The 22,575-nt window shown below is 37.4% G+C and overlaps 1 protein-coding gene across 9 annotated transcripts in view; it reads left to right on the top strand.

Annotated features, from left to right (window-relative positions):
- Positions 1–22,575, top strand: part of PPP3CA (protein phosphatase 3 catalytic subunit alpha) — a 502,337-nt gene that overhangs the window by 463,515 nt on the left and 16,247 nt on the right. For all 9 annotated transcript variants that reach the window (XM_073892032.1, XM_073892038.1, XM_073892035.1 and 6 more), the window contains 2 exons: positions 1,012–1,137; positions 3,500–3,574. In XM_073892032.1, coding sequence (XP_073748133.1) covers positions 1,012–1,137; positions 3,500–3,574 — 201 coding nt within the window. The remainder of the gene's footprint in view (positions 1–1,011; positions 1,138–3,499; positions 3,575–22,575) is intronic.

Raw genomic sequence — 22,575 nt, 5'->3', positions numbered from 1 at the left:
TTAAAGTAGTCACAGAGGGGCGCCTGGCTGGCTCAGTCAGCAGAGCATGCAACTCCTGATCTTGGTGTTGTAAGTTCAAGCCCCATGTTAGGTGCAGAGAATACTTAAAATGAAATAAGAAAGAGAGAAAGGGAGAGAGAGAGAAAGGAAGGAGGGAAGGAGGGAAGGAAGGGAGGGAGGGAGGAAGGAGGGAGGGAGGAAGGGAGGGAGAGAGGGAAGGAAAGAGAGAGGAAGGAAGAAAAAAGAAAGAAAGAAAGAACTCACAGAGACCTACTAAACTTGTATCAGGATTGTCATAGAATGAATTTCCGAATCTGGTTAGAAGTGAGACTGGCGATGCTCTTAGGATCTCTGCAACCATAACTTTCTATGTGACTGTGTATCTAACCTTCAGACACCATGCAGAGCAGAGTGAAAGGGGCAGATTCATTTTCCTAAAGTCATGGGTGGTGCATCCTTTTCAGAGGTCAAGGGTAAAGTCAGATATCAGTATAATATTTTATGCAGGATTCAGTCCAAACGCTTTATTTTATTAAGTCAAGAATGCAATCTAATTTACACAACTATTGTGAGTTCTAGTGGGAAATGTGTGCTTTTTTTTTTTGAAAACAAAGAAGTAAATTCTGTTCAAATATTTGAGGAGATTATTAAATTGTCAAACTAATTTAGCTATATCACTTTTATTATGGTCATTAGATGTTAAATAAGATTAGAATGTTCTTGGCTGTGAGAGGAGCTTGACCAATTCCTGACAGACATTTGATTAACTATTTTATATAAATATTTGCCAAATTTCAGTGCTATTTCATATTAGCATTCATATAGTGTGTAGTTACATATTACACTGAGTATAGTTTAATTCCTAATAGTGTAAACACTTGGGACTGATGACTTGTCTTGATATTTTGGAACTTAAGTCACATAGTTGAATTCTCTGGATCAACTACAGCCATGTGGAGAAGCGAAGTATGTGCATTTGAATCTAATGTCCTTGTTTCTGTTGTTTTTCAGCTGCAGTATTGAAGTATGAGAACAATGTCATGAATATCAGGCAATTCAACTGTTCTCCTCACCCATACTGGCTTCCAAATTTCATGGATGTTTTCACTTGGTCCCTGCCATTCGTTGGGGAAAAAGGTGTGTGTTGGGGAATCTTGAGATGTTCTTTTTTTTTTTTTTAAAGATTTTATTTATTTATTTGAGAGAGAGAATGAGAGATAGAGAGCACGAGAGGGAAGAGGGTCAGAGGGAGAAGCAGACTCCCTGCCGAGCAGGGAGCCCGATGTGGGACTCGATCCCGGGACTCCAGGATCATGACCTGAGCCGAAGGCAGTCGCTTAACCAACTGAGCCACCCAGGCGCCCTTGAGATGTTCTTAATGCAATCATATAAGAAGGAGGGAGAGGAGATGGGGACTGTTCTAAACAATGAAATTCACACGTTGCAACAGGAAAGAAGTGATTTGAAAGTATGTCACTGTGTACCCTGTTAACAAAATACAATGACTGAAATAAGGGGAAACAAAACCAATGAGAAATACCAGAAGCATTTGTATCATCTCATTGGATCAATACAACTCTTTTAAAAATAACAGATCTATAGTTTTAACTGGCTTCAAGCTATAATGGCTATTTTTTCTCCTTACCCCTGTGTATTAATTCAAAAGTGCTATTTTATTTTACAAACTCCCTGTCAGATTAATAGGTTAAGATAGCTATGCTTTCCTCGCATTTCTGATGTTGATAATAATCATTGTATGATAGTGATCAGTGGCTATAATAATTTGAAAGACGGTATATACAACAACAACAAAAATAGTTCATGACAAATATAGCAACCATTAATGTGTTACAAGGTGAGACAAATTTACATTTAAAAAGTTACAATTATTAACTTGTCACAGTTTTTCAGAAGAATTGGCTTGCCTTTCCTTCCTTCCTTCTCCTTTCGTTTTGTTTTATGTTTTGACCTAAACCTCAACAAAAATTTTCAAGGAAAGGCCTGTACCCACTGAGCTTGAGCAGTTAGTTCAGGAGGCCTAGTGGGAACAGACGGTGTCATTCCTCATGCACCTTATCACATAGCGCATTGGAGCAGGTAAATAGGCATCAGAATGAAGGTAAGAGTTTGCACATGTTTCAGCATCCCCATAGGGGGGTTTTAGAGAAAAACTACACATTCTTCTAAAATTTTTATTTATATTAATAAATATGTGTAATATATTAATGTAATATTTATTTTCCTAGAATACTTGTGGGGTTTTTTTCTTTAAATACCCTAAAATGATTAAATCAGGAAGTTATGATTAGTCAGTGAAGAAATCTTTCTTTTGGATGCCAAAATAAGCCAAAAGTCAATTTTGATAGTCTCTGATAAGTGTTCCCAGCACTACCCATGTCACCATGTTCCCACCCTGATCAGAACACGGTATGTGTTACCGTCCTCCTTTGGCTTCTCGGGAAACAGAAGCAGTGTGAATCCTGACAACTGCTGGGCACCCTTTGAACACCCTTCAGTTGGGCTGTTTCCATTAAATGTTCAGATTTTGAACATCTGTAATAAAAGAACCTATTCATATATTTGAGTACATAATTCACGTTTGATAATTAAACTGAAGCTATGGATTAATGTTGGCTACACTGATGTTTTACTCTTTATCATATGCCTTCCACTCTACAAGAACATTGATTTCAAAAACTAGCTCTTGAGGAAATAGTGGGCAAGTTTCTTTTCACCTTCATGATAGAACCCAACCTAATTTTAGAAACTATTAAATGTAAATAACATGCACCTTAGTGTAAAAGTGATACAATACTAATTTCTGCGACAACACTTCTATGCAATTTTATTGTAATCAATTTACCCAACTGAATTTCTTATTAAACTTACCTAAGCTTTATTGTTAAAGCCTTTTTGAAAATAAAATTTAGTGATACATGTATCAACTCATTCATTTTTTAAATTAGTATCCTCAAAACTACTTCAAATATATTAGTTCATCAACCATTGATTTTTATTAAACACAAAACTACATCCCTATCACCCTGCTGGGCTCTCTGGGGGATTAAAAAAATTAAAAAAGAGATCCAGCATTCACTGAGTCCCTGCAAAACAGAAGGTCACAACGTGGTCTACATCTAGTAGCATCCATCATAGTACAAACAAATAAAAATTCAAAAGTAGCCATTTCCTCCTTCATAGATGTATAGTATACTCACAGCCACATATTTGGTTGTCTATTGTCTATTGACCTATAGCTAGCTAAATGTTACCATAGGATTTCGTAGACATGCGCTAATACTTTTATAAAGTGTGTAGAATCACAAAGCCGGTTATCTTTTATGATCTGGATTTTATAGAAACTACTTTGCAGGAGATTCTATATACAATATAGTTAAGAGATGTTATTGCTGAGCTTGCTTGTTAATAATGCCAGAGTAATAATTCAGGTTATAATAGAAAATCTGAACTTTTTTGTTTTTATTCTTTTCCTTTTTAGTGACTGAGATGCTGGTAAATGTCCTCAACATCTGCTCAGATGATGAACTAGGGTCAGAAGAAGATGGATTTGATGGTAAGAGACTTGAGCCTTTGTGCTAATGCTATTTGCCAGGTAATCACTTGGTGTCTCATAGGTAACCCAAAGAATGAATTTCTAAGATTAAGATTATGTTAAATTATAACATAGTATGGAGAATGGAAGATACTATATTTTCCATTTGCTTTGAAGAAATACACACACACACACACACACACACACACACACACACATCATGAAAGAATTACCCTGAAAACAGTGAACTATTTTAACAATGATCTTTCAATAGCTCACATTGCTAAGTGACTTTTCTGGGCTCCTTAAAAAAAAAAAAAAAAAAAAAATTGAATCCTGTAGCAGAAGTTACCATTTACTATGTAACTTCTAAGAGTGCCTTTAGTGAAGTTGTTCCTTTCAGTTATTCACATTTTTATGTTTATGATAAAAGAAGACAGTTACACATCGATATGTTGGTATTCATGTCAATGCCAGTATTTTTACCTATCTGTAATAATAAGTAATGAGTAAACTATGTGGCTTTTGTACTGTTGTTTAAGATACTATTTGGTATGCAGTTACCCTTGAAGAGTACGCTTCCTCTATAAGAGACGAAGGTCCATCAGGTGAAAGATGGATAGAAAAAAATCACTGTGGATCTTACCACAGCACCCCAAAATCAATGGAAGATAGCCACAATATAGTTGGAGGAAGACAGTGCAAGAGCAAACTGTACTTCCGTAAACATGGAATAAGGACCTACTCTTTGTAGGACACTCAGGATTCCAAGATGCCGGAGAGACTGATGCATAAACAGAAAATATCAATAGAGTAAGACAGATTATAAATTGAAGAGTGAATGTGGCAGTGGAAAGTAGATATTGTAGAAATTTAAACTGATAACATGTTTCCCTTTTAAAACTGCACTTAAGTCAAATGAAAGGTGAATGTGGCCCTTTCTGAAAATTAGAATCTAAACAGCGTGATGTAATGTTTACTTGGATTTAATGCAGATCACATCTACAGGTGCAAAATACTAATGCTACGGGCCTTAGTAAAAGTAAAATAAAAGTGGGCGCCTGGGTGGCTCAGTTGGTTAAGCGACTGCCTTCGGCTCAGGTCATGATCCTGGAGTCCCGGGATCGAGTCCCACATCAGGCTCCCTGCTCAGCAGGGAGTCTGCTTCTCCCTCTGACCCTCTTCCCTGTCGTGCTCTCTGTCTCTCATTCTCTCTCTCTCAAATAAATAAATAAAATCTTTAAAAAAACAAGAGTAAAATAAAAGTATTCATGCACTTATATGAATCGAGTCTATATGCTTGGGTCTCCCAGCTCCATTACTTGTTTGTCTCCATATCCTATTCTTTAGTCATAGATCACATTGCAAGGGTATGTATAATATAAGGAAGGAGAGAAAATAGCATATATATATATATATATATATATATACACATGAAATAATATTTATATCATATATATACATAAACATTTACTAGGTTAGAATTAGCTAACAAATAGTTGTAAGAACTTCAGTAACTATATTCATATATTTTGAAATATCCAGGAGTTCAGTGGATATTTTGTGCTTTATCCAGGTTCTAGCTGTTTCATATTTTATAGCCACAGTTCGCTACTAGTAACTCTAAGGAATAGTGATATCATTCAAAAGATAATATTTTCTCATCATGTCAGAGATTTTTTTTTCTAAAAGAAGAATACCACCCTGGTGGAACCTAAATCTTAAAAGCCAACAAATATTTTTCAATAGATGTCTTTCCCTATGTCCTTTTATGCCTCAAAAGGAAGATTCATTAGCATTAATATGGTGATGTGCCTCTGTTAACAAATCTCTATTGTAGTCAAGTTCATTGGCCAATATTTATAATATAGACAATGTGATAAAAATGTAACATATAGAATAAATAAGACTGCATAGTAGGCCTGTAATAATATGTTAATAATAAGTAGATTGTAATTATACATTAATCCATTCACTCAACAAATATCTATCGAGCACCTACTGTGTGCTAGGTGCCGTAGCCAAAATGCCTGTTCATTTCAGGTGTTTCCTGCAGTTAAACATTACCAAGACTAACTCAGTGTTTACGTCAGTAATAGTGAGTTCTCTTTACCCACCCTCTCAGTCACTTACGTGAAAGGTTATATTTTGTGACTTACTCTGCTTTAAAATAATTACTTCCAGGGCGCCTGGGTGGCTCAGTTGGTTAAATGACTGCCTTCGGCTCAGGTCATGATCCTGGAGTCCCGGGATCGAGTCCCGCATCGGGCTCCCTGCTCAGCAGGGAGTCTGCTTCTCCTCTGACCCTCTTCCCTCCCATGCTCTCTCTCTATCTCTTTCTCTTTCTCAAATAAATAAATAAAATCTTAAAAAAAAATAAATAAAATAAAGTAAAATAATTACTTCCAGTCATCATCCAGTTATTCATCAGCAATTGCTTTTAAGCCTGTTAATTCCAATTATGGAGTGCATGTCTTTCAAGGGATTTGGAAAATTTTTTTGTTTTCTAAGCGGACCACTGAAATCTCATTCTACCATGCATAAATCTTTGGTCAGTCTGTAGAGAAAGAACCATGACCTCTAACAGTGATCTTTAAGCTCAAATCTCATAAATAGGCCCTCTAAGGAAAACAAAAAGAAAACAAATAAAAATATTTATTAAAAGTATGTTGAATTTAGGACATTATACCTTTTGAAGTAAACAATCAGAAATGTTCTTTAGTGCTTTATGTAATATGAGGCAAAGACTACGAATTTCTTCAAAGGTGCTCAAAGAACAACTTGTAAAATTTTCCAGAACTCTTTGACTCTCTGAGATTATAGTTTATTGAAGTTCCTTTTTTTTTTTTTTTTGGAGAGGGGGGTGCAATATTATTTTCGACCTTAGGATAACGTTTCCCGTTCCTCCCAGTCCCTCCCTCCCGCATGCAGCCCGCAGTCTGTGTCTCTCTGGGGTCTGGCCTTTGGCTCTGCCTACCAGGCTCCCAGGCTTGGTGGCTACAGGGCTGAAAGCAGGAATCAGAAGACATCAGAGAACTTACCTGAGCCTCTTCCTTGAATGGCTGCTTATTCTAAGGGCAGGGGTGGAGACATGTGGAATCTCTTCATGAGTTATTTATCAAGTTCTTCTCAATATTTTGTTCCATATTCTTTTTTCCGTCTATTTTGTTCCATATTCAATGTCAACTGAAAAGTCAAAGGTAGTAATGATACCTCTACAATCCTTGACTATCTTTTTACCTCATCAGGTTGACTTCTTAGTGTCTATGAAGTCTATAGCAAACAAGGATTCTTGTCATTTCCTAGAGGAATGAAAGTTAGGGGATCAGTTTTGCTTTTCCTTCAGATTCTGTCGGCTCCCCTTTACCATTTAATAATGACAATGACAGTGTCTAACATTATGTGTCAGGCATTATTCCAAGTCCTTTGTGTGTATTAACTCTTTACTAATTTGACCAACAAAAATTTACAATTATTAACGGTCATTCTTTTTACGTATGTTTACAAAGTGATTTATATTATCTCCTCCTCACAACAACCTATTGATATAGATGCTGTGATTATCCCTATTTCACATTTGAAGTGATTGAGGCTGGATGAGGTGAAGATAAAGCCTAGGGTCACACAGCTAGTGAAGTAATAGAGCCTGGGTTCAAACTGATGTCTGCCTTGTTCTCAGACTCTTGAACTTTCTACAAATTGTGATTACAACGCTTGAAACCTTTTTCTTTGAAACAGCATGATGCCTTTTTGTTGTCGTTGACAAACTACACTTAAGCATAGTTTGTTCTGCTTAAATATAATATAAAATCAGGAAGTAGATTTTCTGGTGCTATTTGGCCACGAAAGTCAAATAAATGGCAAATAAGACAGTTTCATTCTATTCCTTTCATCTTGGTTTACTCTGAAAAGCTATGTGTTTCATTGCGTTAAGAATTTTGTTGTAGCTGGGGCACCTGGGTGGCTCAGTCGTTAAGCATCTGCCTTCGGCTTGGGTCATGATCCCGGGGTCCTGGGATTGAACCCCACATCGAGCCCCACATCGAGCCCTGCATCAGGCTCCTTGCTCAACGGGGAGCCTGCTTCTCCCTCTCCCTCTGCTGCACCCCCTGCTTGTGTTCCTTCTCTTGGTGTGTCTCTCTCTGTCAAATAAATAATAAAATCTTTAAAAAAAAAAAGAATTTTTTTGTAGCTGAGGAAACCATAACTCCTCTGGCTCATCTAGTCTTTGCTAAGTACAAATCATGTCATGAATCTCTCCTCCTTCACTTCGGCCTTACAAATAAAGGAATTTGATAGCCTATCTAGAACAAGGTTGCTATTTTAAATTGGTCTGTGGCTCTTTTATGTTGAAAATAAAAGACAAAACTTCTATTATCTTGTAAAGTTTTGAAACCGTTTAATACCAATGCATGTCTTTTGAGGATCTAATTTGTATGTATTGGGGTCTTTGTTTCCTGTTTCTACTTCTGATTTTGGATGATAAAATTACAGTCTGATTTCAATTTGGGGTTGTTATTCCCCAGAACATTTTAGAGAAGGAAGAACTCCACATAGATGTATTTCCTTTGGGTAGTTAATTCTCATTAATGAAGAAGATTCATTTCAAACCAAGGATTAGAAAGTGATTCCAAAATGGGGGGGGGGGCGGGAAGCTGACAGAAATCAAACAATATGCTTCATTTCAAAAGTTTCTTTATTGTTCATTATTACAACAAGAACATCTGGAATAGCAATAAGCATTAGAAACCTAACGACAGTTTCATGAGTTAGAAATATTTATTTATTTGGAACTTTTTTTAAGTCCTAAAATCTTAGACTCTGAGATCACACATATAATATATGTGTGTATGTGTGTGTGTGTATAATATGTATATATATATGTGTACACACATACACAAGTTATGTTTGAGACTATGATATGTGGCAAGTCTGGCTAACACAAAAAAATTATGAAGGTGAAACTGAAATCCTGTAGAATAAGAAAGGACAGAAAAGAATAATAAAATGAAGACATTTCAAGCCAAATATAGTTTCAGGCTGCACCGGAAAGACTTAATATTAAATTAGAATTTATGCCTCTGCTTTCATCTAAAGAGCAAACCACATGGTGGAACTCTTATCCTTTATCCACATTTTTGCCTTATCCTAATGTTAACCACAGGCCAGTCACTGAATATGGGATCAGAGCAGTTTTTTGCATGCCTCTACGAAACCATCTAAATTGTATACAAGAAAATTATCTCCCATCGTCTGCTTTGAATTATTAGATAATTCTTGATATGTAATATCCCGGGTTCCAGAGTGTCTCCCCACTTCTTTCTGTCTAACTTAAAAAAAGCCATTCCCAACTTTTTGAAGTGTGCAGTTGAGAATTATTGGCACTCACATGGCATTTGATTGGTCCCCAGGGAATACCTCTATAAAGGTTTGGTTATATTGTTTTCTATCAAAACTGTATTTAGTTGCCGTGATGAATGTTTGAGACAAAATTTCATCTTAAAAACTCCCATCTGCCTTGTGCATCTGGCAGCAGCACATATACTAAGAGCCATTAACTTAGAAATTTTCTTGCGGCTGTAATTATTGTCATTTCTGGACATCTCATCGTATCATCCTATATTTCAGGTTCCCAATTTGAAAAAAAAAAAAGTTGTATGTCCTATAATAATTGACAGTTTGGGTTAGGGGCAATATTATGTTTTAATATAAAAAATAGAAACATTTAAGGGCACCTGGGTGGCTCAGTCCATTAAGCTTCTGCCTTCGGCTCAGGTCATGAATCCCAGGGTCCTGGGATCGAGCCCCGCATCGGTCTCCCTGCTCGGCGGGAAGCCTGCTTCTCCCTCTCCCTCTGCCTCCTCCCCCTGCTACTGCTGTCTGTGTCTCTGTCTATCTGTCTCTCTCTCTCAAATAAAGAAATAAAAATCTTAAAAAAAATTCTGAAGACCCAAAAATTTACCTGGAAGCATTTAAAAAAAATAGAAACATTTAAAGATTTATTTATTTGAGAGAGAGAGAAAGAGAAAGAGAGAGAGCAGGGGGAGGGGCAGAGGGAAAGGGAGAGAGAGAATCTTCAAGCAGACTCTCCACTGGTGTGGAGCCCGACATGGGGCTCGATCGCAGGACCTGAGATCATGACCTGAGCCCAAACCAAGAGTCAGCCACTTAACCAGCTTGCATCACCCAGGTGGCCCCAAAGTAGAAACATTTAGACATACTAAATAAATAAATAGCTCCAAGGAACACAGTGGGGATAGGATTCTTGTTCTGTCAACATCGACACATAACCCGAAGTTGGTAAGCTTGGAAAAATGCTTGCAAAATGAACAAAGGATGAGTAGGAATATAAATTAGGAACTTCATAATGTATTTGAAAGTTGAGGTGACCGTATCAAAACAATGATAGTGTTAAGAATAAAACATAAAGGGAGCTGTTCCAAAGAGCTGTCCAAGGACTTACAGCTATAGAATAAGTGGGGCCAAGGAAAGAAAAGTTGATTTGGGTGGTTCAGGCCTAGGTGTCTAGGAGGATGAGAACATTTATGGATAAACTCACCAGTTTCAGGAGAAATGAGTTTGAGTAAAAGTGACACACATAGCTCAGGCAATGTCTAAGAGGGATTTGGAAGTGGAATCCTGGAAATTGGAAACAAAATCCGGGCTGGTGTTAGAGGCTTGGAATTAAACGTCATCGTCGAATCAGCTGGGTGAAATAGGCCTCCAAGGTTGCTGACATGAAAGGAAATATCAGAAAATTGAAGATCAGTCCTTAAAATTAACCCTTGATGAAGCTGGACAAAAAGGAGCGAAAGAGAAAGGAGCAATCAAGTAGTAAGGACCAGGATTATAGAGTGGTTCAGGCAGCAGCTGTTAAAAATATTTGAACCAAATGCAGAAAAATTACTGTGAGATATAAGTCTGGCCCAAAAATGGAATATTAGGACATCACTATGCTTGTCAGATATCAGATTACTGAAAAGAGGTGTTTATGTTAGCTGTGGTATTTATAATAGCTAAAAAAAGAAAATAGAAATAATCGGCAAAGGGCCAAAAAATAAAATTTCAGACTACCTCAATTTTCATATCATGTTATATTTTTATTTCATTTTGTGTATTTTTAGTTCTCTGTAAAAATATTTCTTCATAGAATATCTTTTTCTGCATATTCAGGGGCAGGCAAACACATGAGCTCTGCCTTCATTGAGCTGAGAGGCTCGGGCAGCAAGAAATGGATTTTAAATATGTTGTCTTACAGAGGCTCGATGGGTTTGAGGGAGGGAGCATGAATTGGGACAAAATAGTTGATAACTAAAGGAGAAAATTTAGAGGACGTCTTTCTCGTCTTCTACTTCTGACAAGGAAAAGAAAAACACTTTATGTATTGTACTGTTTTTGGAGATACTGCCGTGTGAGAAATCCATGTCAGTTTTCTAGGAAACAATATGCAAAGATGGGTATTAATTTACCATTGTTAAGTTCTCTTATGTTTTTTATAATATTTGAGTTTGAGTGAGGTAATCGGAGAAAGGAAAGACACACATAGAAAGAAAAATTATTCAATATTTTGTAAAAGGTTTTGTTATTTTTTTCCTCAGGATTTTGTTAGTTACCTTCCAGTTTAGTGTTGATTTTTTTTCAATTACTTAATAATTTGGTCTTTAATTTAGAGTGTAAGCCATTTTTGTCACTATAAATATATCCTTTGTACTCTGTGCCATTTATAGTATAGGTAACTGCTTTTTTTTAATCATGGTTATGCCATAAAAAGGAAGAAAATAGTTATATCCAGTATATCATTAAAATTGGAACATGTTTAAAAAAGGTAGAAGGCTAGAAATTCCCATCATATTTATGACTATTGATGTTTTGGGGCCTTGACCATCATACAAGGTGCCTGGTTAGCCATCATATTGTAATCAGTATCATCAAGTCTAGCTTACCATATTTAATTGCAATAATTAAAATCCTTTTAAGTGGCTGATTAAAATGATACAAGACAGACATTGGAAGTACGGCTTTCCTGTACTGCCATGATTGAGCACAAATATGTTTCTTTATTACCTCACAGGATTTTCACACTACATAGAAGCCAGACTTTGCAGAACAAAGTAAAGATGAAAAAACAGCCATATCCCTGTTATAGCTACTTGGTTGGATAGTGTCCACCACTGGCTAGAATATTATGCTCACAGTAAGATAATACTCTCCATTTTATGCTGTATTTTCATAGATGCATGTATTTTACACAATCACAGTATTTATACACAGGTTTAAAAATCATTAATTTTTGTACTTTTGAGCCTTCCTCCAACTAATGGTGACATTGGCCAGCTTACACTAAACATTAGCTATTGCGTACCTAAGCATACACTTCAATTAAATGTATTTGAGAAAGAAACCCATGTTGCATCGTAAGACGGGAAAAAAGCCTGTGCTCTATAAACCTGAATATAGTCTTTATTTGAAGGGAATTGAAGTGGAGAGAGATCTTTTTCCTCAGTGAAGGCAAAGATTTTGTGTATAGGTGTGTCTATATTTTAGAAAAACATTACTTCTCACAAACAAGGTTGAGGTAATTGGCATGTGAATGAGGCATTCCTCACAAAAGGGACTATAGTGGTAATGTAAGCTTGCTGAAAAGTGATACCATAAGAAAAGATAATTGTTCTTGTATTTTTGGCAGAGCTTTCATGATTCTCTTTGTGCTAAGGCATTTTATGGGTCCAAAGTAGTCTACTTGAAGATTGTACTTATATAAGAATAATTATTAGTTAATTGAACAACTGCAGACAGAGTTGTTGTGAGTCCAACGTTTGTAAAACATTCTCTTGATAATTGCTTGATCTCTGATGACAAGTCTAAGGGCTCTATGAAAAAGTTAAGTAAGTGCTCAGAAAATCTTAAAAAAAAATTGTTTTTTAAAGATACTATTTATTTATTTGACAGAGACACAGCGAGAGAGGGAACACAAGCAGGGGGAGTGGGAGAGGGAGAAGTAGGCTTCCCGCCGAGCAGGGAGCCCGATGCGGGGCTCGATCCCAGGATCATGACCTGAGTCGAAGGCAGATGCTTAATGACTGAGCCACCCAGACACCCCAGAAAATCTAGATTTTAAAAATATTTTTCGGAGTGCAGTCTGTTTTTGCTCTTCCTCTTTACTTATTATGAGAAGCTATAAAACTTTTCTTCCATTTTTTTTTTCTCAGCACAGAAATAGAAATCTTGATTCTATATGGTCAGCCCACCTTTTTGGAGTGTTTCTTTTTCTTTTCTTTTCTTTTTTATTTTTTCCTGAAAAATGAAACCAGCAGCATCCTGGCTGCCAGCATTTTCCCCTGGTAAATGTGCCATCATCTGGGGCCCAGCCTTCCCAGCCTGGCTGACACAAAATACAACTGGGGCCCCAACTTAGGGAGCTTGATACTAACAAAGATCACACAATCAATCTTTTAATCTACAGTGAGAAGTGTGAGTGTTAGAGAAATTGGAATGTCCACCTCTGCACAAGCATTTCCTTCTTAATAGTAACAGCAAGCATTTTTGAGTACTTCTCACGTACCAAAGCTCTGTGCTAAGTGCTCTGGCAGTTAGCATCGTATCTGGCACGCATGTTTGTTAAATGTTAAGAGCGAATGAACACATTACTTATTTAATTCTTCCACCCAGCTATGAGGTGGATCAGTCAACCTGCTACTGTAAGGGATTTTGGCTCTGGGTCAGCACTTTTAAGCTGTTGACCTTATGCAAACAAATCACCATCTCTGTTCCCATGAATCATCCTAAGGACGGTGGAGACTAATAGTACTTCCTCCTGTGGTTGTTGTGAAGGTCGTGTGAAATAATGCAAAGAAAACGCTTTGAACTTCCCTGACTTTATAGGTGAGGAATATGGACGTGGAGAAACTTATTAATCTGTCCAGGAAAGCACAGCTAGTGAATGGAGTTGCTGAAACTCCAAGCTAGGTCTTTTACTCCCAACCAGAAGTTCTTCACCACTGTTCCCTTCTACCTCCCACATGCCAGTGTCTTCAGGTCTTCAGAAAACTGAATGAGCCAGCTATTTATGATCCAAAGCCTTGCACTAGGCCCAGAACTCGTGAAGACCTTTGCCCCCTGGACAGTACCGCCCTAGGCATTTCAGATGTTTGCCTCAGCTTCTCTTCTGTACTCTGCCTCTGTGGCCCACCAGTACATTTTTGATTGGCATATCCCTTTCCTCTGATAAGATAGTAACATCTTTGGGTATTGTTTAAGTCTCACCTAAGTCGCCTATACATGCCTGTGCACTGATCATTGGCCACAACCTAATGCTCATTTCTTTATTCTCTTTCTTGGGCAAAACATCACTGCATCACCCATGTGCTGGCAAAACACCCCACCTAGGTCTTGAATAGCATCAGAAGACCTTTGAGTGGTTTTGTTTCAGATGAGCTCAGTACATGTCTGCCTTGGGGGGCCTCCACTGTCAGACCAAGGAGTTGCCTTACTTATCCCAGCCTGTTTGTTGTGCTGTCAGATGGTGCTCAGTTAATTTTCTATCTAGTATATGACACGTAGGACCACGAAACATAATATTTTACTCTGTCCATTTTCCCCCCTTAATTTGTATCATTTCAGTGATAACTTAAATTTAGTTTAGTTTAGATAATTTAAATGTAGTTCTAGCATTTGATAAATGCATAAATCCATAAGGGTCCAGAATTCAGTTCTAGTGCATGCATCCTTTCGGCATTTAGCATGCATGCATAATGGGGCCCTTAGTAAATACCTTTTTGAAGCTTACATCCTCACCTATACCCAGAATAATCCTGGTTAGCTTAAACATCCAGGCATTATGATTGTTTCTCCTATAGACAATAAGTCTAAATTATTAACTTGACATTTATTATTTCATTTCATTTTGCTTAGATTTTCACTTGTCAATTTAAAAAAATGATGTGTTTCTGTCATGATAAAGAGGTCAATCTGACTAGGATTTCACATGCCGTTAGTTTCTACTTTGGTGAATATAAATCAACTCAAATGTTCTTTGTAAGGCATAGCTTGAATATGTGATGGTTTCTCGAAAAATCAACAGAAGTTCTCTGATCTACTTTAAGGTCTTTAATTTTTACCCAAGTTAGAATTATGCATAAAACCAATTTCTACGATTCTACTGAGGAGTCCCTGAACAGATGGAACAAAATGTCTCAGAGAACCAAAGTCCATGGAATCAAATTAAAGCTTGTAAACAGAAGTAACTTTTAATTACATAGGATAACCAAATAATGACAGCTATTTGACATTTGGGAGTAGTCTGTACATTTTTAAGATTTCCTGTCCAGATAATTCATTTATGTTTTATGACAAGAAAAGTGGAAAAAAAACAATCTAGGCTGTACTGGCCTTTCTTAGAATCCATTATCTTCTGTTGCTTTCCAAAGTGGGATATGAGACAGAATCGTCTTATGCCAAATATCACACTATTGCAGGGTCTATTATGTGCTGAGATTTTAGTTGAACTAAAAAACATATGGAAAAAAATTCAGAATATCTGGTTTGGAGTGAATTTGGAGTGAGTAGCCATTATATCCCAATTTTATCACCATTGGATATGTCTTATGATAGAATGAAAATCAAAATTTAAAAGATACTCCAAACATTTTAGGTTATGATCTTCAAAAAGATGAAGTTTTACAGGAATTGTGATCCAGAGGGTGTTTTCCTGCCTCACAAAATAACCTACATAAGCGTAGGTAGAGCTATTTGGCGAGGGCCAGCACCTAACAATCTCTTGGGACTAGCTTTAACTGGTACTGACGTCAAGTGGATGAGCAATGCAGATCTCCAAGTTATGGCTAGTCAAGGAACTCTTCAGCAACCATCAACTCTAGAAACTGAGCAATCTCTTTCTTGATAGAGCAGCAGTCTTCATGCTTTCCAGATGTCCTCCTTCCTAAAACTCTCCTGAACTGGAGGGTGCAGGCCTCGTTACAGCTTCTCCTTTTCCACCTTTTCTTTCTCAATTGCCCTTCTCCCACTTTAACAAAAAAGTGTAGGTCTCCAGAGACGTCACCATTGTGAACCTTACCTTGAGACGTTTAGTACTGGAGTACCAACAGAGAGATGCTGGAAAACTCAGCGTCTAGAAGTCTCCTTAAGCAAGGCAACATAACCCACTCCCATCCTTGTCACTAAGGGATGCATTCCAATAAAACTTTGTTTCTATGCTTTTAACATATTTTTAAATATTTATCTTATATTTGTGCTATCTAGCTCAATTATGTACTACTAATAATAGTGATCTTGATTACACAGGAATTTTTGAACACTTAGGGCTTCATTGTGTCAGGAAATTTTTTTTTTTTAAGTTTTCAGTTACTTTCTTTTTTTTTTTTTTTTAAGATTTTATTTATTCATTTGAGACACAGAGATAGAGAGAGAGAGAGAGCATGAGCAGGGAGAGAGGCAGAGGGAGAAAGAGAAGCAGGCTTCCCACTGAGCCAGGAGCCCGATGTGGGGCTCGATCCCAGGATCCTGGGATCATGACCCGAGCTGAAGGCAGACGCTTAACCATCTGAGCCACCCAGGCGCCCCGTGTCAGGAAATTTTTTAAAAATACATGTAACTTAGGGTCACCTGGGTGGCTCAGTCAGTTAAGTGACTGCCTTCAGCTCAGGTCATGATCTCAGGGCCCTGGGATCGAGCCCCGCATCGGGCTCCCTGCTCAGCGGGGAGCCTGCTTCTCCCTCTCCCTCTGCCTGCTGCTCCCCGCAGCTTGTGCTCTCTCTCTCTCAAAAATAAATAAATAAAATTTAAAAAAATACAGTTAACTTAGATTTTGAAACATATTTTTGATAATAAAGTACAATGTAGTCATAAAACTATTTAAAAGTGTAAATATATAATTCACTAGAGTAAAATCGGGGAAATGGAAATGGAAATACAATTTCAAAGAAAAACAGGACTCATGTAAGATTTCTAAGTGTCAATGAATAGCTTGTTCATGGATTTTTTTCTTTACATGGATGATGGTGGGATGAAGTTGTGATATCTATATGCCATTAGTAAAAAAAAATGTAATATAGTCATTTCATTTTAAAATGGCAATGTCTGTGATATTATATTCTTTACAACTATTTAAATTTGGAGGTGGGAATAGTATACTTTGGAGGGTAGTCTTTAGTAGATGCATGAGTAGAAAATGTAAAAGTTACAGTTTTTTGTTGTTGTTTTTTTTAAAGTCAGTCTAGCAGAGTGAACACCATTAGTCAGTGTTGATGGTGCTGTCCCTAAATCCAAAGGCTCAAATGCCTGATGGTATAGGCAAATGTAATAAAGCACTTGTCACACTCATAGCCAAGGGCAAAACCAGGTGGATGTCTAAGTAACTTATAGATAGCATAACTTTGTTGGCATATAGAAGCTCAAGATTTGTTATTGCTAAAGTAGGTCAGGGAAAGAAAAGACAAGAAAGAGTAATAAGGTTTAGGGATTCTAGCCCATGGTTTGGATTCATAGCCTTATGGGGACATGTGTTCTCCTAAATAAGATAGTCTGTATACTTATGATTTTATCATCATCAGCTGTAAAAAGACCAATTATGCAAGGTTTTTAGAAGCATCTGAAGACTCTTCTTTGTATGATATCTTGTATTTCAAAGGTGCTAATTTTGGATGGAAACCTGATTTTTGTCTTTCATATAACACAACAGAAGATATTTTTTATCTCAATATCTTATGCTTCCTTCCATGAATAGCCTTTATTCAAATTCAATAATTGCTCTATTTGATGAAAAATATCATTTGGGGGTACATCTAAACTCTGCTTAATAATAATGAACCATGATAAAATTTTACTTTCAAATAGAATAAGTTTCCTACAGATAAATTTTGTTATTTTTTAACAAATTTGCAAAAGTGGTAAGTTTTCTCTCTCAGTTTCTTAGATTCTAATTAAAAAGGTAGAGATTTGAAGCCTACCAGCAATATATAGTTCCTAAAATATCTTTCCTTTGAAAAAAGTGCAAAATGTTAGTGTATACACATACTTTTGTATAGAATATATTTTATTTAATAATATATGCTATGAATCCACTTGCATTAAAAGGCCTTTAAAGAAAGAAGCCTAAATAATAGCAAAAATTGAGGCCACTATAATAATGAGGTGGAGAATTTCTGCTGCTGTTCACATTAAAAAGTAAACACCTCACTTTTCTCTGCTTTTTTTGGAAACGGAGCTTTTTTACATTCTAATATGAAAATATTCCTATTTTATAAGACATCTGAGTATAAAATTTTTATGTAGCTCATCATCTTCATTTCTTACAATTACCAAAAGGTATTGAAAGCAATTAGAATCCACTGAATTGGGCATATAAAACAAAACCTTACCAGGTCAATTTTCTCCTGGAGCTGAGGAGGGACAGAATGTGTGTAGCTGCACTGAGAACTTTCCTTTCTTGCTTCCTTTGGCCAGCTTATGCATCCTCACTGTAACACAAAGGGAGAGATGGAGACACCTCTCTTCTCAAATCTGCTTCTCTTTTCCCTCAAAACCAAGCTTCTTCCAAATGTAGTGTTGTTTTTTTGACATTTTATTATTAAAATATTTTAAATATACAAGAAAGTTGAAACAACTGGATGGTGAATATCCATGTACCCATCACTTACTGTCTACAATTAACATTTGACCATAGCTGCTTTGTCACGTATCTACCTCCCTATATATCCTTCAGTTCATCCCTTTCTTTCTTTGGTAGATACGTGACAAAGTATGTTCTGTTAATCTCTACTAGGAGGGCGCTAGTACAGAAACTTCTTACCTGTGTGTACTGCCATGCTCACGCCTTTCCAGGTTAGCCCAGGCCGCCGCTTCTGCTTCTCACCCTGGCATGTCTTCATCCACACCAGACTTCTCACCCACCCCTGCATACAATGTGGATTGTTGTGGCCTCCAAAAGTTTGCAAATTTTCTTCCTTCTACAGAGAATACCCATTCTCCTTGTTCTTTCACTATTACTTATCCTTCAGGATCCTTTAACTACTACAATTTCGGTGAAGTTTTTTTCTCATGCCTCCAGGCAGTTAACACCTGCTTTCAGTGGCATGCTGGTACACCTTTAACCACTCATCCTCCAGGGGAAAATGGCCCTAGTTGGTGGCATTTGCAGATTTCCATAGTATATATTCTCTTCCCTACTGCTGATGTCAGGCTGCCAACATGGAGTTAAGGAGAGATGTACTTAGGGTCACCTGGTAGTTCAGTCGGTTACGCATCTGACTCTTGATTTTGGCTCAGGTCATCATCTCACGGTCCTGGGATGGAGCCCGCGTTGGGCTCCGTGCTCAGCAGGAAGTCTGCTTGAGATTCTCTCTCTGCTCCTCCCTCTAGACCTCCCCCTACTCATGCTGTTTCTCTCTCTAAAATAAATAAAATCTTAAAAACAAAAAGAGAGATGCACTCAGTCTACTCTCACTAGTGGACTCAGGCCAGCTTGGGCACACCACAGCTACTAACACTTTATTTGTCACACTCGCTTGTTGTCATTCACGTGATTTCCTACAGTGGAGATCATGCTTTATTCATATTTCTGTTGCTGGCAGTTAGCACGTGGCAGGCGACGTGGGATATGATTCTCAAGCACCCTTAATGAATAAATGATTTGGGTAGTATTGTATTCTATCTATCACTTCCCACATACTCTAATTCAGTTACCACTGAGGAGTTCGCAGTAGTTGCTCACCGGGTTGAAGCTGTGCGCTGGCTGACAAAGCACGTGTGATGTATGGCAGATACCCCATGTGCTGAGAATCTCTCTTCACCCCAGCAGTTAGCCCTTCTGTGCACTGATGCTGCTGCACTTTCCCAGTCCCCTTAGAGGCTGAAATCCACCCTGCGGGGATGCAGCACTCACTCAGCAAGCCACTTGGCATGGTTACCTTTCCAACTTGAGAAGTCAGCGAGGGGCTAAGTTAAGGTCAGAAAGGACACATGTTAAAAGCAAATCTGTAAAGATTCCCTTGGTCTGTACATTAGCCTCTTCCACTTTGAGGAAAACTAAATGTGCAGGATTGCCTAGATTCTGGATATAATAGCATCCTAGCCCAGGCATAAAGGAAGATCAGAACTTAAAAGTTGAAGAGAGAGAGGGGCTCAAAAAAGAAGTGATAATTATCGGAATGGAAATGCAAAATGAAATTTTACTTAAAATGACTATTATTTTTAAACATATGAAATGTTGCCTTTCAGTTAGGGACTTGCAAGTTAAAATGTTCTATTCTTTTCAATGAAAAATAGTTATTTCAGTTTTAGAGTAAAAGGTATTTTATGTGCCTTCATTATTTAATATGCTGAATTTTAATATGAGCTACTGTGGTCATTTCCACGACTTAAAGAGAGCAAGTATGTTGAATGTGACATTGTATTTGCATGTTGCAACTAGTAAAATTCTGAAAAACATGCCTTTTCCTTGATCCTTCCAGAGAATATGGACTATGAGGACTTGCAATGGAACAAACATTATTTGAATATTTCAAATTTTTGTGAGGTTATCCAAGTGTGGCATTAGCTTAATTTTTATTTTGAATATTTGGAAAATATTGAAGGCAATATCTACCTTAAGAGATACTCATTTTGAATGTCTCTTCACACTGTTTATGATTAGGTTATTTTTGATTTTTTGAGTAAATGTGTTCTAATTTTATAAAAAGAGTAATAAAACTTTTTTACCTATCTGTGTTTTTGAGAAATTTAAAAAGAGACAGTAGTTCTTCATTAAGAGAAGTGTTGTCGGGATGCCTGGGTGGCTCAGCCGGTTAAGCGGCTGCCTTCAGCGGTTCAGGTCAAGATCCTAAGGTCCTGGGACCGAGTCCCACATGGGGCTCCTTGCTCAGTGGGGAGCCTGCTTCTCCCTCTGCCTGCTGCACCCCCTGTTTGTGCTCACTCTCTCTCTCTCTCTCATAAAAAAAATAATGTAACACACTGTGAATCACCATTTATTGGGAGTACACCTATGAATACAATGAATCATAAAGTAGAATAATCTATTACATGCTCTTCAGTAAGTCATTTGATCTGAAAAAAATTAGGAATGACAGACTGGCTCTGACTATCAGAATGTTGATTTTACATTTCAAATTTAGAATTTATTTGAGTATTTTTCTGAGAATCAGTTAATGCTGAGCTGAAAGGACAGGTCTATATAATTTCTTTCCCTCCTTTTCCAACTTAGTTTCTTACTTTTCTTTGCTCTGGTTGTGGTTTTTACAAGGCCTTTATTGAAAATTTTCTAGTAGATTATTCTTCCTATATATTTTTCACTTATTTTATTTTGTGTTTTCCCTTTCTCATTTCTCTTAAATACATACAGTTTTATTTCTAGCTATTCCTTTTTGCTGCTTTTCTTACTGTGCTTCTAAATAAATCCTTTCCTAGAGACCATCTAAAAGTCTGATGTCCCTGTGCTGCATTTTAGGTAATTTATTGTATAAAGCATCCTTTTTTTTTAAAGATTTTATTTATTTATTTGACAGAGACATGGTGAGAGAAGGAACACAGGCAGGGGGAGTGGGCGAGGGAAAGCAGGCTTCCCGCGGAGCAGGGGGCCTGACGTGGGGCTTGATCCCAGGACCCTGGGATCATGACCTGAGCCGCAGGCAGACGCTTAACGACTGAGCCGCCCAGGCGCCCCTGTATAAAGCATCTTAATTGCAAACCATAGGTAGTAAATATTGTTAGAAACCCAGGATAAAGTTCGAGGCAGGGATCCAGCACAGACACTGTTTTCTTCTCAAACGTTCTGGCCAACAGCATGTAATTCAAGGAACCTAGCGGATGAGAATCCATGGTTCCACTTAATCATTAGAAAAACTGGATTGGAGAGTGGTTTTCTCTCATGCATTGAAACTTCCTCTAGTCATCTTCAGGCAGAATAGCTGCTAGTAGTAAGTCCTGCCAGGCAGTATGTTGGGAGATACCTGCCATGGTGTGACTGCCACAAGAGAGAAAGAAATGGTCAAAAATATGGGGCTGTGTTCAGGTCAGAGAGACAAGGTGAAGAAGCCAGCTCGCTGGTATGCACCTCCTGGGGAACACCTGTGCGTGTGTGAGGTGGGTGTGCCCTAATAGCATTTTTGGCAAATTAATCCCCTCGGGAGAAGACAGTGGCCCGTTATGTTTTCCTTTTCCTCGGGGAGAGAGAAAAGCAGAGGGTTTGTTTGTTTGTTTGTTTGTTTTTCCTCCAGACAGTTCAAAATTGTGTGTGTTGATGTGTTTTCTTTCTTAGAGAAATGTTAGGGTGGTGATTAATTGTTTGACTCTCATCAAACAATGAAAAAGACTCCAAATCTTAAATGTGAGATGAGAAAAAGCAGAACTCTTTCCTTCCCAAAAGGTCAGAAAGCTTGTCCTCATCACAGATTAAAAGACCAAAACTTATACCAATTAGCACTCAGAGGCTGCAGTCTCTGAACAAATTACCCAACTTAAGTTGTTCATTTGGATTAGGAACATTTCTGATATTATCTGAAAAGAATATTCTGTTGTATTTCTGTTAGTGGCAGTAGAACTGGAAAAACAATCGTCTTGTGTTAACACTTTCTACAAAGTCCCATATAATGTATAAAAAAAAGGTATCTTAGCCCCTTTACCTTGGATTATAATAATCTTAAGAAGACAGGTGTTTTCCTGTGATGTGCACTTCTCCAAACATGCTTTGGGAGTTTAATAAAAAATAAAAGAGATTCACCAAAGATCATATAGTATTATTTTTAAAACATGATAAAAAATGTTTACAGTAACAATAACCTGCATAGATTAATTTTTTTTTCATTTGGAAAATACAATATGTGGTCGAAGTTACTCAGACCCGTGTGTAACTTTTTACATAACTACTAAAATACAAACCATGCCACCATCTCTCACTAAATCCAATGCAGTAGTTTTCCATTTTCCCCTCTAGAACTTGTGAACCAGCAGAAGATGAAAGAGTATCAAGTGCTAAAACAAATGTTTTATGGCCATTAAATAACATACATGAG

The sequence above is a fragment of the Callorhinus ursinus genome, unplaced genomic scaffold (assembly GCF_003265705.2).
Source record: "Callorhinus ursinus isolate GAN/ISIS: 27379988/994484 unplaced genomic scaffold, GSC_fseal_2.0 scaffold4, whole genome shotgun sequence".
Classification (NCBI taxonomy): Eukaryota; Metazoa; Chordata; class Mammalia; order Carnivora; family Otariidae; genus Callorhinus; species Callorhinus ursinus.
The sequence above is the reverse complement of the archived record's forward strand: the minus strand, read 5'-3'. Positions and strand labels throughout refer to the sequence as shown.